Source organism: Achroia grisella, unplaced genomic scaffold (genome assembly GCF_030625045.1).
Source record: "Achroia grisella isolate CSIRO2021 unplaced genomic scaffold, CSIRO_AGI_Agris_v1 utg782, whole genome shotgun sequence".
Lineage (NCBI taxonomy): Eukaryota > Metazoa > Arthropoda > Insecta > Lepidoptera > Pyralidae > Achroia > Achroia grisella.
The window spans coordinates 3,336,261-3,348,711 of NW_026713022.1; the positions used below are offsets into that span (position 1 = coordinate 3,336,261).

Here is a 12,451-nt window from a genome sequence, read left to right on the forward strand (position 1 = left end):
TCGTTCGCCGGCCGGCGCGTCGCTTAACACTGTTGTATGTCAAGGTCATTAGTGACTGAGATACACTTTCATTATCATTGGGAAAGTGATATTGTCATTCCCTACTTATCTACATACGATCGACGTAAGCTGGAACGTTTTTGGTATCATTGACCGGTTTTGTAATATGGGGATGAAGGGATCTAGTTCTAAGCTAAGCAGAGATGGTATTATAGGTATTAGAAACTACCTTACGAGAAACCTATTAGAAAATAAAGTTAAAGACCACACGGACGAAGTCGCGGGTACAACTAGTTAGTAATATAATGCTACAAATAAACTTTCAATCAAATATATATTTTAATTTTAAAATTATATAAATAGAATTATTTACATGTCCATGACATAGTGTTGATATCTCTAGGCAGTATCTGCGTGGGATGACGCAGCACTCCTCGAACAGGCTCCTTGTTCAGAGTCAGGGTGTTGTGAAATTCCGCTACTGCCTGGAAACAGGTTATAGCTGTAACATAACCATAGTACAATAATACATAGTGTTGATATCTCTAGGCAGTATCTGCGTGGGATGACGCAGCACTCCTCGAACAGGCTCCTTGTTCAGAGTCAGGGTGTTGTGAAATTCCGCTACTGCCTGGAAACAGGTTATAGCTGTAACATAACCAGTTAATCTCCCGATGAAGGGAAGAAGGGGGGTTGGTAATGCAGCCTAATATCCACGTTTCCTTTAATGGATAATAATGGGATGATGGCCCCGCCTAGCCTAACGGTTTATGTCGGCGGAGCACTGGTGGCGGATGATAAGGAGAGGATAATGAGTATGAGGTCAGGTCAGTTAGCACATAATGCTAAATTCACCAGGAATTTATCACGATGGTTTCCAGGGGGTCAATCGCGTGGAGGTCAATTAACGACTGGTATTAATCCGAACACTCTGTAATATATGAGTATATATAATAAAAATAGTTACATATTTTGAGATTAATATATTTAACTGTTTTACAAATAGTTGTTTCATAAGAAGACAATACACAATCAGTAAATATCTACGTCTACTCCACTCAACAGATATTCAATCTACATAATATACTATGGATCACGAGTTTGTTCCCCGTACTGAGAAAAATTGGCACGGGAAAAAAACCCTATTGTTTTATATGAAAACAATTTGATGGTTATTATAATTTTTATTATTTGTTACTTTATTTATTCGGCGGAAAGTAATTTCATTTTTTATTACAATTCTTTGAATTATATATTTCTTTGGACTAAAAACTGAATAATATGATATTTTCCCGTATGTTGTCATTTCGTCACAAAAGGCAGGGTGAGTCTTTTACTTAATTTTCAGACAAAATTCTAATTGTTCTATTTGTGGTTTCACTACTTATACTACTTCTCCTTATATAAAGTATATGCCCTAATTTTCTCCGTACGGCAAAGAAAGTCATTATACATATGTATATAATATATGTACACACAAAATAGATAATATTCTATGGACAAATTGCATACAGGCACTTATAATCTAAATTATGCTATAGATAGAATGCGGTGTGACAGTAAAAGTGTAACAACATGAATCCAAATTTAAATTCACTGTCATTAATATTAAAGCACGTGAACAATAATTATTACGGTATATATCCAGTTTGAACAACGTGTATGAATATTACTATTAATAAAATATTAGAAATTTCACTAAACATAAATCTATTACAATACTAAGCAGTGGTAGGACTGATATCAGATACTATAGCAACAAATAGAATTCGGAATTCGACGCCTTCATATATATTCAGCTATAATATTTTAATGTTAGAAGTAGGTATGTATAGTTGAAAATGTATAATTTTATTCACATTAACATTTTATAGACTAATATAGTCTTATAATTTATTGTTATTTAAGACAAATAATCAATATTAGGACCAAATTGTATTAAGATTCTCTACATTCCCCAAAACTGTAACAAAAATAGTGCCAGAAGCAATCCCGTGGTTTCTATGAAAGGTTCAAAAATTGTTTTCATATTTTGACCTATAACATTCCTTTTCACAAATAGTGTTGCAGGATTGATCTGGATTTGTTAGGTCTTTTAAGATTTGGCATACACAAACATTTACAATGATAGAATCAGAATACTATTGGAAGATTTTCACGAATACGACAGATGGATCTATGTCAAATTGTTACCACATATATCGATGGTGTTAAACGCTAAATGTACTATTACTTTTTTACAGTTAGACGACAAACGCCTACAACGCGACAAAGTCGCCTTTTGTTAAGCACATTAATGCAAAGTGGTTGTAATGATTTTTTTCAGTATGAAATGAATAGTTTTTTTATTAGTTTTTCATTTTCCTAATAATCCCTTACCCTGATAATCTTTGAAGGTAAATTTCTATAGCTTCTCTCAATTTAGTGCTCCCACTTGTATACCACAAGCATTCACACATTTCATACAATTCCACCATTTATTTACGTTTATGTATGTATGCCACGATCTTTGGAGTGTGTATCTGAAACGTAGATTTTCTATCATCACATACTTTCATGTCACAGTACGAAATAGGACTACTTTCAGGCTTCCTCAAGCATTATTCCAGCTATTCTCCATGCTCACTTCATTTAAATAGTTTCTTGTACTTATATTTCAAGAGGACATATTTACATATGATATAATGCAAATGCAATTTTGATTTCATATTTTTTTCTGTGTCCATCCTACAATCAGTCGACTATGAACAAATGCGGTAAAATCTTTTTTACCACAAATTTAATTTAAAAAATGTTTTACATTTTAAATTGTATAATATTTATACAACTAGCGTCTTAAATTAATTTCAGATTATATAGTCATAGTTTAAAACAAAATCTCGTAGCAATAAATACTGGAATAAAATAATAATAATATGAATCAAGTAATTAACACTAGCTGCCGAGCGAATTCCCGTACCGTATGTATGGATTTGTAATATAACGGCCTCGACTTGACAAGCGAGTTTTTGGCAGTTGGTGTAAATAATTAACATAATTGTTCTGTCGTATCATACATACGATACAGTAGTGATATGTATATATATATATCATACATATCAGACAGTGGTAATATGTACCTAATAGAATAATGAAATTACAAGTTGTGACAGGTAGTAATAATCGTCGTGACTTAGGCAATTGCTCTCGTACACTGTCTTTTTAATGGGTAAGAAAGAGCGGGTAGGGCCCTACCCCTCATCACTACAGGCGGGGAGACATTCTTTTGAAGATTTTTCCACACCAAAAAAAAAACAGGAAAAAGGCCGTAATAGTTGTTAATGCCACTTCCATGAAGATACAATAATAATATTTAATATTATATCATAGTTTAAAGTTATAACGGACATTTATTCAACGATTATACTGAACATGTAATGTTTCACTACATCGGTACTCTACTAGAACATGTATATTACGGGCCATAAATACCTTACGGCACATGTTGAGGGGGAGGAAGGGGATCAAAGTGTGACCATAAACTACACAGAGAAAGCTACACATAGGTGTGAAAATGTCCTACATAAATAAATATATTTTGATTTGATTTGATATGATTTAAATGTTACGGGCCTTAAATTTTATTATGTCTCATATCAAAATCTAATATATCTAAATATTATAAACAAAAATCTAATACTATTAATAAATTTTAAAATATTTCCAATTGATCTACTATTATAGTTGTGGTTAGTCTCACAATTATGACTAGAAACGAACTAGAGACAAGGACAGAGTCAAAAAGTCATGAAATTCATGTGACGTAATTTATTAATGGCCAATAAGGACTAATGTACTATGAATATATTACAATATACAAATATCTTATCTACACAAAGTTGCGTCGATCTGCTGCAGCGATGGTAGCAATAACTTAAGTTTCCGCCGGTACGCCACGTCGGACGCTATCGGATTCTTCTCCAAGTATACAGTTACCAATTTTTTGTTCTCCACAAGATATTCTACAGATCCCCATTCCGACACTTGGTTATCATTCAGCTAAAAAAAGTAGTTAATAAGTAATATTGTGGCCAATATAAACTTTTACATGGTATATTTCTCAATTTTTAATATTATCACTAATAATAACAATAATAATGTTGTTTCTATTATCTAAAATTCTATCTACAATTTATTAGTGATATTTTTTCTATATTTAAACTTCTATAGCATTATTATTATAACTTGAGAGGAATTCCTGTGATAGTATTACAAGTTGTGGAAGCAACTGCAAACTAACATAATTAAGAAACAAACAAATTTATAAAATAAATTAAAAAATACATTATAACTAAGAAAAGATATGTGAAAGGGGAGAAGGTGTAAAGCTTCAATGTGAAAATATAATATAATAACGCACCCATAACTCTTCCAGACAACTCATGTGTCTGATATTTCTAATGATTGAAATCTTGTTCATAGCCAAGTCCAGTGTCTGAAGTTTGAGCAGCTTCTCCATATTTTCTAAAGTAGTCAGTCCATTCTCAGATACATAAAGCTGTTCCAAGTTAACAAGTTGGCTGAGATTCTCAATTTTTGTCAATCTGTTGCATTGTAATACAAGAATTTCCAGGTTCACCAAGTCATCCAAATTCTGTATTTTTGTTATTTTATTTTTCCCTAGATACAGCTGTTTGAGACTCTTTAAGCCTTCCAAATTCTTTATTTCCTGTAAAAGGACCAATATACAAATTGACTTTAAATTACACAGGTTACAATAATATTGACAATAATTGTTAATATGTTATGGAATATACATGTATACTATGGAACCTAGTTGAACTGGAGCCTGCTTTAAGTCAAAGTTTCTGTAATTAAAGATTTCTGATTCTTGCGACACTAGCCTTGAGCTTAGTGCAAGGATTGCTGTTAAAATATGTTGTCTACAATCATTGATGTAAAGTGTATAAATAAATAAATATAACTTGTATGTATAATCACTCACCCTTATGCGGTTATCTCCTAACTCAAGCACTTCCAGTTTGGGCAAGTGATTAACATTCTTGATCTCTGCAATCTTATTCGAGCTCAGATACAATTTTGTTAAATTCAACAGATTTTCCAGACCTGTGATCTGCTTGATTCTGTTAAAGGATAAATCTAGTATTCTGAAATTTAAAAATAAATACTTAGTCTTTGTTCGAATTTTGACACCAGTTTCTTGCTCATTCTTGTGATGAGTCTGCATTCCTAATGAGTGGTAGAATAAAAAAAAATACTATTCAAACAAAATTGCTTGTATTGAATTTATTTGAATGAAGATAATATTAATAAATGGTACTATAATGACGCTAGAAAATGAAGGAGGCTCTATGTGTGAACAGAGATCATGTCTCTTTTTACAAGAGCCTCCTTTTGTATAAACACTCATAGATGAGCACTTGGTATTCAGCCTAATTATTACTTGATCGATGATATTTTTCCTTCTCTTACACTGTAGTATTCATGTTGTATTCCATTACTTCTATTTTATGACATGGATGGAAAGACTTGTGTACACTTCCAACTACTTACTCATGATATGTATAAGTACACAAAACAGTACTGTGTAATGATAAACTTCAAATTAGCTCCCATAGATAATTACCATGTGAGTTACGTTATTGTTGATTATTATTGATTTGAAAGATTGTGAGTGTTGTCTTTGAACCTGATAGTTTTTAAAACTAAAAGATTCAAAGGGAAGTTTACACAGACAGATAGTTCATAATTCTTGATTAACACATCAGTATACTTTTTACTTTACTCTTACATGTGCCAATGCTGATAGATTCAGCTAGTATGTAATTAAATTAAATAACATATCTACTAGGAAGTTTCTCTACATTAACAATATAATATGGGTCCCTTTATTTTTGTATTTGTGCATTAAAATTTTACTAAAAAACAATGTATATCAGAAACTCACTCCAGATTGACAAGGCTGTCCAAGTTCTCTATTATCTGAATCTGGTTATCATACAGTTCCAACTCAACCAATGTACTCAATGTACTTAGACCCTCTATTTTCTTTATGAGATTCCATCTCAAGTACAATCTATAAACAAAAAAAAGATAAAATTATGAGTCATTCATATCACATAATATATTGGTATAATACATTAACAAATATATTTAGATCACTTCATATTCACAAACAGTACAAATGAAAACAAAATAAAATAAAAATTAGGGCACCAAAAAATTAATTAAGACATAGACTGGAAGAGAGTGTTTAGCAATAAGACCACCTTTTGTATCAGTTAATGTATATACTATTATTGTTTTTTGTTCTGTAATTTGTGTAATAAAGAGTAGAAATAAATAGACCTGTATACAGTACATTTTTGGATTTGTTAACTAATTTAACTATTCATACATGAATGGGAAAAGCATTATTACTATTTAATAATAAAGCCTAGTATTCTGTAAACAATTCTTTGGAATATGTACTGAACAAATCAGGAATTGTTGTTCAGATAAGGGGTTTAATATCTTAATTTTTGTTAGATATATACCCTACTTAAATGGTATGTAATATTTAAGAATTAAAATTAATTAAAAAAAATAAGAACATTCAGCCAGTTCTTCTCAATTGAGGTAGTTGGCTGCTTTAACCAATCCTTTGTATAGTGTGGCTAAGGCGATATGTTCACTGGTGAAGTGATGTAGATGACCTATTAATTTTAACATATATGGGACTGGAATGTGCTATTAGTTTGAACAAATTTCCCCAAATATTGAAGGAATTTGAATAAATTGGATAGGGACAGTATTAAAATATATGATGTGCACAAGAGGCTGATGTAAATGTGTTTGAGTATACAATCCTACTTAATAAAACCAAATTTAAATCGAATCAAATATAAAATATTTTATTCATATCAGATATTTTAGCTACTTATGAACATAAAAATTGTTGTATTTAATATTTTTTCCCTACTGTCAATTGATCGGTATAAAGATTCAATCAAGATGAACTGGCAAGAAACTCAACGTATTTCTTTTTTTTTTTTAATATTTATATTGAGTATTTATATAGGTGTCTATGTCTAACATTTAGTGAAAACACCCTGTATGAACAAATATTGCCATCCACATACCCTTGTCTACATGATGTCATAATATAATGTAATAATATGATGAGTCAACTGATAAATATCCATAACGAAAGTTAGAATGTAGGTATAAAACATACCTCTCTAGTCGTTCTAAAGGCTCCAGATTCTCAATCTTTCCGATCCTGCCGTGGTTTAAGTCAAGTTCCTGGGTATGCTCATTGACCACTATTAGTTCTTGTGTGTCCTCTTGTACTGGCGGCGTCGCAGGCTGTGGCGGAGTGTCACTCTGTTCTTTATCGTTCCCTTCATTTATAGCAAGCGAAGCACGTTTTGGTACCTCATCAGCCTCATTATTAGTCATAGACATGTCTTGATTATCTAAAAATTTTACATATTTATATTGTTTACTTAATAGAGAAATAATAATTTCGATTTAATTAAAGTGGAAATTACCAGCCATGTTATTTTTTTGTCTTGGACCTGTGGTTTAACTTAATCACGAATAAGAAATACTAATTAAATAATACAGAAATTATTTCTATAATTGCAACTTGAGGAAAAATCGAAGTGCGAAGAAAAACATGAAAGGTTTTCAATACAATAATTGTCAAAAAGAATTGATCACAACATACATACTTCCAGTATTAATGTCATTCTTGTCAAAGCTGTCAGTATTACAGTACTTAGGATTTTATTTTTGACTCAACAGTGACACTAACAATTCTTCACTTGTATCTTGAGTAGTATATTCTTTGATCTTTTGTTATGACTTTCCCGCCTTCAAATCTATTAAACTAGTTTCCGTAAATAAAATTGTAGCACTAATCAGAAAATAATAAAATTTATAAACAGTGATCATGTTAGAAAACGACGATCTATCACAATTAGAAGAATTGTTATGTGCGGATTTGGGTGAAGATAGTGTAAAGGTAAATATAGAAGTACGAGAAGTTGATATCTTTCAAAAAAACACCGATGATTTGCAAGACAAAGTTACAGGCACACCCCTAACTTCTGTAGTTCACAACGGAGATACAGATTCATCAGATGACGAAGAAAGAAGAAATTATACTGAAAGGAAATATAGCGATTACGGTACTGAAGTGAAAAAGATTTTGGACACCAAAGAACATGAACAGTGCGATAAACAGCTAGATTTCGAAATTAGATTACGAAAAACTAACGACGACACAAAAGCTGCCCGTAGTAGCTCATTTAAAAAAGTAGAAGTTGCTTCAGAAACAAATACAAAAAATCTGTTCTGTGCTCCAGATATAAAGGCGAAACAAGCTGCAGACGTATATACAGACCCCGTGTTTGGTATCAGAATCGTTAAACCGCAAATATCTAGTTTAGCACTTCTAGACCGCATGCAAGGTAGGGAAGCCGTAAATATGTTAAGAGTAAAGAGATATGTAGAGAACGAGGATTTGACTAAAGACTGGGTGATAGCTGGTGTTATAGTAAGGAAAAGTGTAACTAAACAGTCGCAAAAAGGTAACCAATTTATAATTTGGACATTGAGTGATCTCAAAGACAATATGAAAACAGTTTCTATATTTCTGTTCAGAAAAGCGTACAATGACTTGTGGAAAACAAGTGACGGCACTGTGGTAGCTGTGTTGAATCCAAATGTCTTTGATAGATCTGAAAATAGCCATGATGAAGCATGTCTCAGTGTAGAAAGCCCAGATAGGGTTATGGTTTTAGGGCAATCAAAAGACTTTGGCATTTGCAAAAGTAAGAAGAAGAATGGGGATCCATGTACAGCATTTGTTAATTTAAGTCAATGTGAACATTGTATTTATCACGTAAAGCAGGAGTATCAGAAATATTCTAGAAGACAAGAGCTACAGTCATCCACTATGGGAAAAGGTCTTGTTAATTTGCAGAAGAAAGTTTTAGGTAAAAATACTGTTATATATGGTGGGAAAGCATATTCTGCATTGCCAAGTGGTAATAGTAAGAAAATTAAAGACAGAGATCAAAACAGACTAATGAGTTTAAGTGATTATCATAATTTAGAGGGGGACAAATTAATGTTGAACAAAGCTCCATATGGCTTGGGTCCTTTGAAAAGCAAGACTGAAATTTTACATAGCCCTACAGTGCAGAGGGTTACTGATTCAGAAAGATTAAGTAAGCTATCATGTACTAGTTCTAGTCCTCAAAGTTCAAGGATTGCATCACAAAGTTTAGCTAATAAAGTGGCCAGTTCACCAACTTTAGGTAAAGGATTTGGATTGAAAGGTAGTGGAGTGATAGATTTAAATGTATCTTATGGGCAGAAAGCAGCTGAAAGAAGAAAGGAGAATGCTATAAAACTGATTCAGCAAAGTGGGGGTATTAAAAAATCAGACCCTCATAATATAAAAGGAACAGAAGCTGGAAAGAAACGGGCAATAGATAAGTTAAATAGCTCTGGTGGTGAGGAGAATGAAACTAAAAAACCAAAGATTAATGAGGAGGACAGTATGAAACTGAAAGGTGTTAAGTCTGAGAGATTTAAAAAGATACTGGAAGCTACATCAGCTCATCAAAATTTGATTAAGCAGCATGAAGATAATGAACAAGAAATGTACTTCAGTAAATTAGAGAAGAAGGAAGCTATGGAAGAAAAAATGTTGAATACTTTCAAGCTGGCATGTAAAGCAGTTAGGTGTGTTAAATGCAAGTATACAGCATTTTCGGCTGCACAACTCTGCAAAGACGAGAGGCATCCTCTAAAAGTATTAGATACATTCAAAAGATTTTTTAAATGTGCAGATTGCAATAATCGAACTGTGGCTTTGGATCTCATACCCTTACATTCATGTGGCAATTGTAACAGCTCTCGATGGGTGAAGGCACCTATGCTCAGAGAGAAGAAACTTATTACAACAGAGAATCTGTCAATAAGAGGTGAAGAGGAAACATTTATAGGGGGTCAAGTAAATACAGGAAAAAATATCAATTTGCTTGTACCAGATGATTGATAAATCTATTGATTAGTGTTCTTCTAATTGTGTTTTTATTTTTGATGACATTGTATTTTAATAAATTATTAAAAATAATATTTTATACTCAAGTTTTTTGTTTTTTCTCTCAAGTTTTTTATATATAGTTGTAGTAGTGAAACTATATATATATATTAATTGTATAAAATAATTTTCATTTTGTATGAATAATGAAACACTCAAAATACACGCATACATTTTTATTTTATATGGTGGTGCTATTAGCACCTTTTTTCAATCTGTATAAATATGTACTTTACAAAATAACGAGAGGTGCTTGTACACAGTCAATCAACTCTCCGTCTTTTATGTCGAACGAGGTTACCTACATCGGGTACGCTTATAGCGGGTCGCCTCCAGTCATGGTCGAGTTTACGTGTAACTTGTCTGATGACTAAAGATATACATGTTGTAAATCATCTGTTTGGTATTTCATAGTAGGGGGAAGAGATTTGTTAGAAATGTGCACCAATGAACTCATTCATGGTTTTGCATTCAAAGACCTGACTTTATGCTTATGTTATGATCCTCGCGCCAGCGTAAACCGTTAGCGCAGGCGGGTGCACCATTCCATTATCATCCATAAGGTATTACATAGTGTTAATATAATATATAAGGATATCTTGAAATGAAATACAATGTGAAAATAAAGCATAATATAATTTTATTATGAAACTTCCAGTCAATAACACTGAACCATTCCATAACCACAATGTGTCTTCGATTTGATACAAGATTATTCTTGTCAGCGGACTAAATTGCAGGCTTTTTATAAATTTATACACAGCCTTGGACAATAAATTACTAAACAGACGCCGGGTTAAAAGGCTCGTTTTGACAGATCTTATAGTAGCATAATTTATTGATATTTCTATCATATATAATTACATTTTGTGCTGTCAAAAGGAACTATTTAAAGCGGCTGTACTCTACACGATACAAATGTGATTGATCAGTGGAGCTAACGATAACATGTTACGCGAATGTATCTTGTGTTACACCGATGTATTTACATTAGGTATTTACTTCAAATACTGGGCAGTGGTCTAGCTGATATATCTGTAACATAAAATATCAGCGCAAACGAGGGAAGATGCTTCACTTATTATTTGTGTAATTCAAAATACAATAGTTTCCGATCAAAAATCATTAGTATGCAATACGCAATGAATAATTCTTTTCTGCTAAATTAATTAATAAATTATAAGCCTGTTGTGTATTTCAGAAAAATCTGCAACACCATCTAGGCAATATTATGGTTTATAGAACGATAAATCAACAACATTTCCTACTCATAAACGCGGTTTGGTTTCCGACAAGTTCACTGACGAAACTGATTCACCAATGTTGAAACGAAATGAAAAATCGATCGGACAGTGTAACGGTCACTTTTCCTTCTTATCATGTTTACCTAAATCCCTTGTCTGTACAGGCCTTAAAAAAGTGGATTTGGATCTAAAATATTATTTAACACTTTTGCAATCATAAACATCAGATAGGAAATATATTGCTCAAAAATGACTTCGTGGGATATTGTAGGCAAACAGTTGAACAGTTTGTTAAACTAGAACATAAAACATTTTGAAAAATATTGGTTGAATACTGTTGTTGGGTTAACATTTCAGTTGTTATAGATGTGGACAAGAGGGTAAAATAGCCACTTTACGAGTACCGCAAATAGGATTAATTTCTTATACCAATCCGAGATAACTAGGCCTCTTTTGCTATTTTCCTTGTGATTTATTTTGTATGAACTCACGAGAAATTTTTAGGACTTGTAATATTTATTGCTGAAGTAGTTACTCAGCAGATCATTATCAGCACTTACGTAAGTTTATACATAATGAATCATATTCTAGTGGGCTAAAGTAGCTTTTTAACTATTCCCGTGGTATGGGCATTAACTAATAATCAACTAATATCATGTGTAACATTCAAATCTATACAGGATTTCATATTATAAAACATAAAATAAAACCATTATAATGCAACAGAAAATTCATTTATCGCGGTCATTGGAACCTGTATAGATATACAATCAATTGTTACAGTAAAATTAAAAAGTGGACATAGTTCAGGCATTCGGCTATTAGGCACTTTATTATTGCATAATACAAACTTGTAACAAGACTGATTATCTAATATATTAACAAACAATTGGGGTAAACTAATAAAAGCCAATTAAATATACTATTATGTATAACAACAATCGGTAGGTATATTAATTTACTACATTTACAGTTCAATTCACACTTGGCCAACTTTCATATCTGTCTAAAACATCTTAAATACAACTAGATAGAAAATATGAAAGTGGTAATTTGAATTTCAATGCCAGAATGGGCACTTCATGTGTTTACATACATAAAAACCCAA

At 32.1% G+C, this 12,451-nt stretch overlaps 2 protein-coding genes across 2 annotated transcripts; one reads left to right on the forward strand and one right to left on the reverse strand.

Moving 5' to 3' along the window:
• Positions 1–3,626: 3,626 nt before the first annotated feature.
• LOC131851225 (protein phosphatase 1 regulatory subunit 7) lies at positions 3,627–7,696 on the reverse strand. The gene is made up of 6 exons (XM_059201681.1): positions 7,533–7,696; positions 7,217–7,457; positions 5,948–6,076; positions 4,985–5,147; positions 4,400–4,708; positions 3,627–4,038 (listed from the first exon to the last, which is right to left on the reverse strand). The coding sequence occupies exons 1-6, from the start codon at positions 7,537–7,539 to the stop codon at positions 3,865–3,867; spliced, it is 1,023 nt and encodes a 340-aa protein (XP_059057664.1). The 5' UTR covers positions 7,540–7,696; the 3' UTR covers positions 3,627–3,864.
• A 112-nt stretch (positions 7,697–7,808) lies between these two features.
• On the forward strand, positions 7,809–10,100 carry LOC131851267 (protein MCM10 homolog). The gene has a single exon (XM_059201742.1). It carries the CDS (start codon positions 7,937–7,939, stop codon positions 10,052–10,054), a length of 2,118 nt encoding a protein of 705 aa, XP_059057725.1. The 5' UTR covers positions 7,809–7,936; the 3' UTR covers positions 10,055–10,100.
• Positions 10,101–12,451: the final 2,351 nt, after the last annotated feature.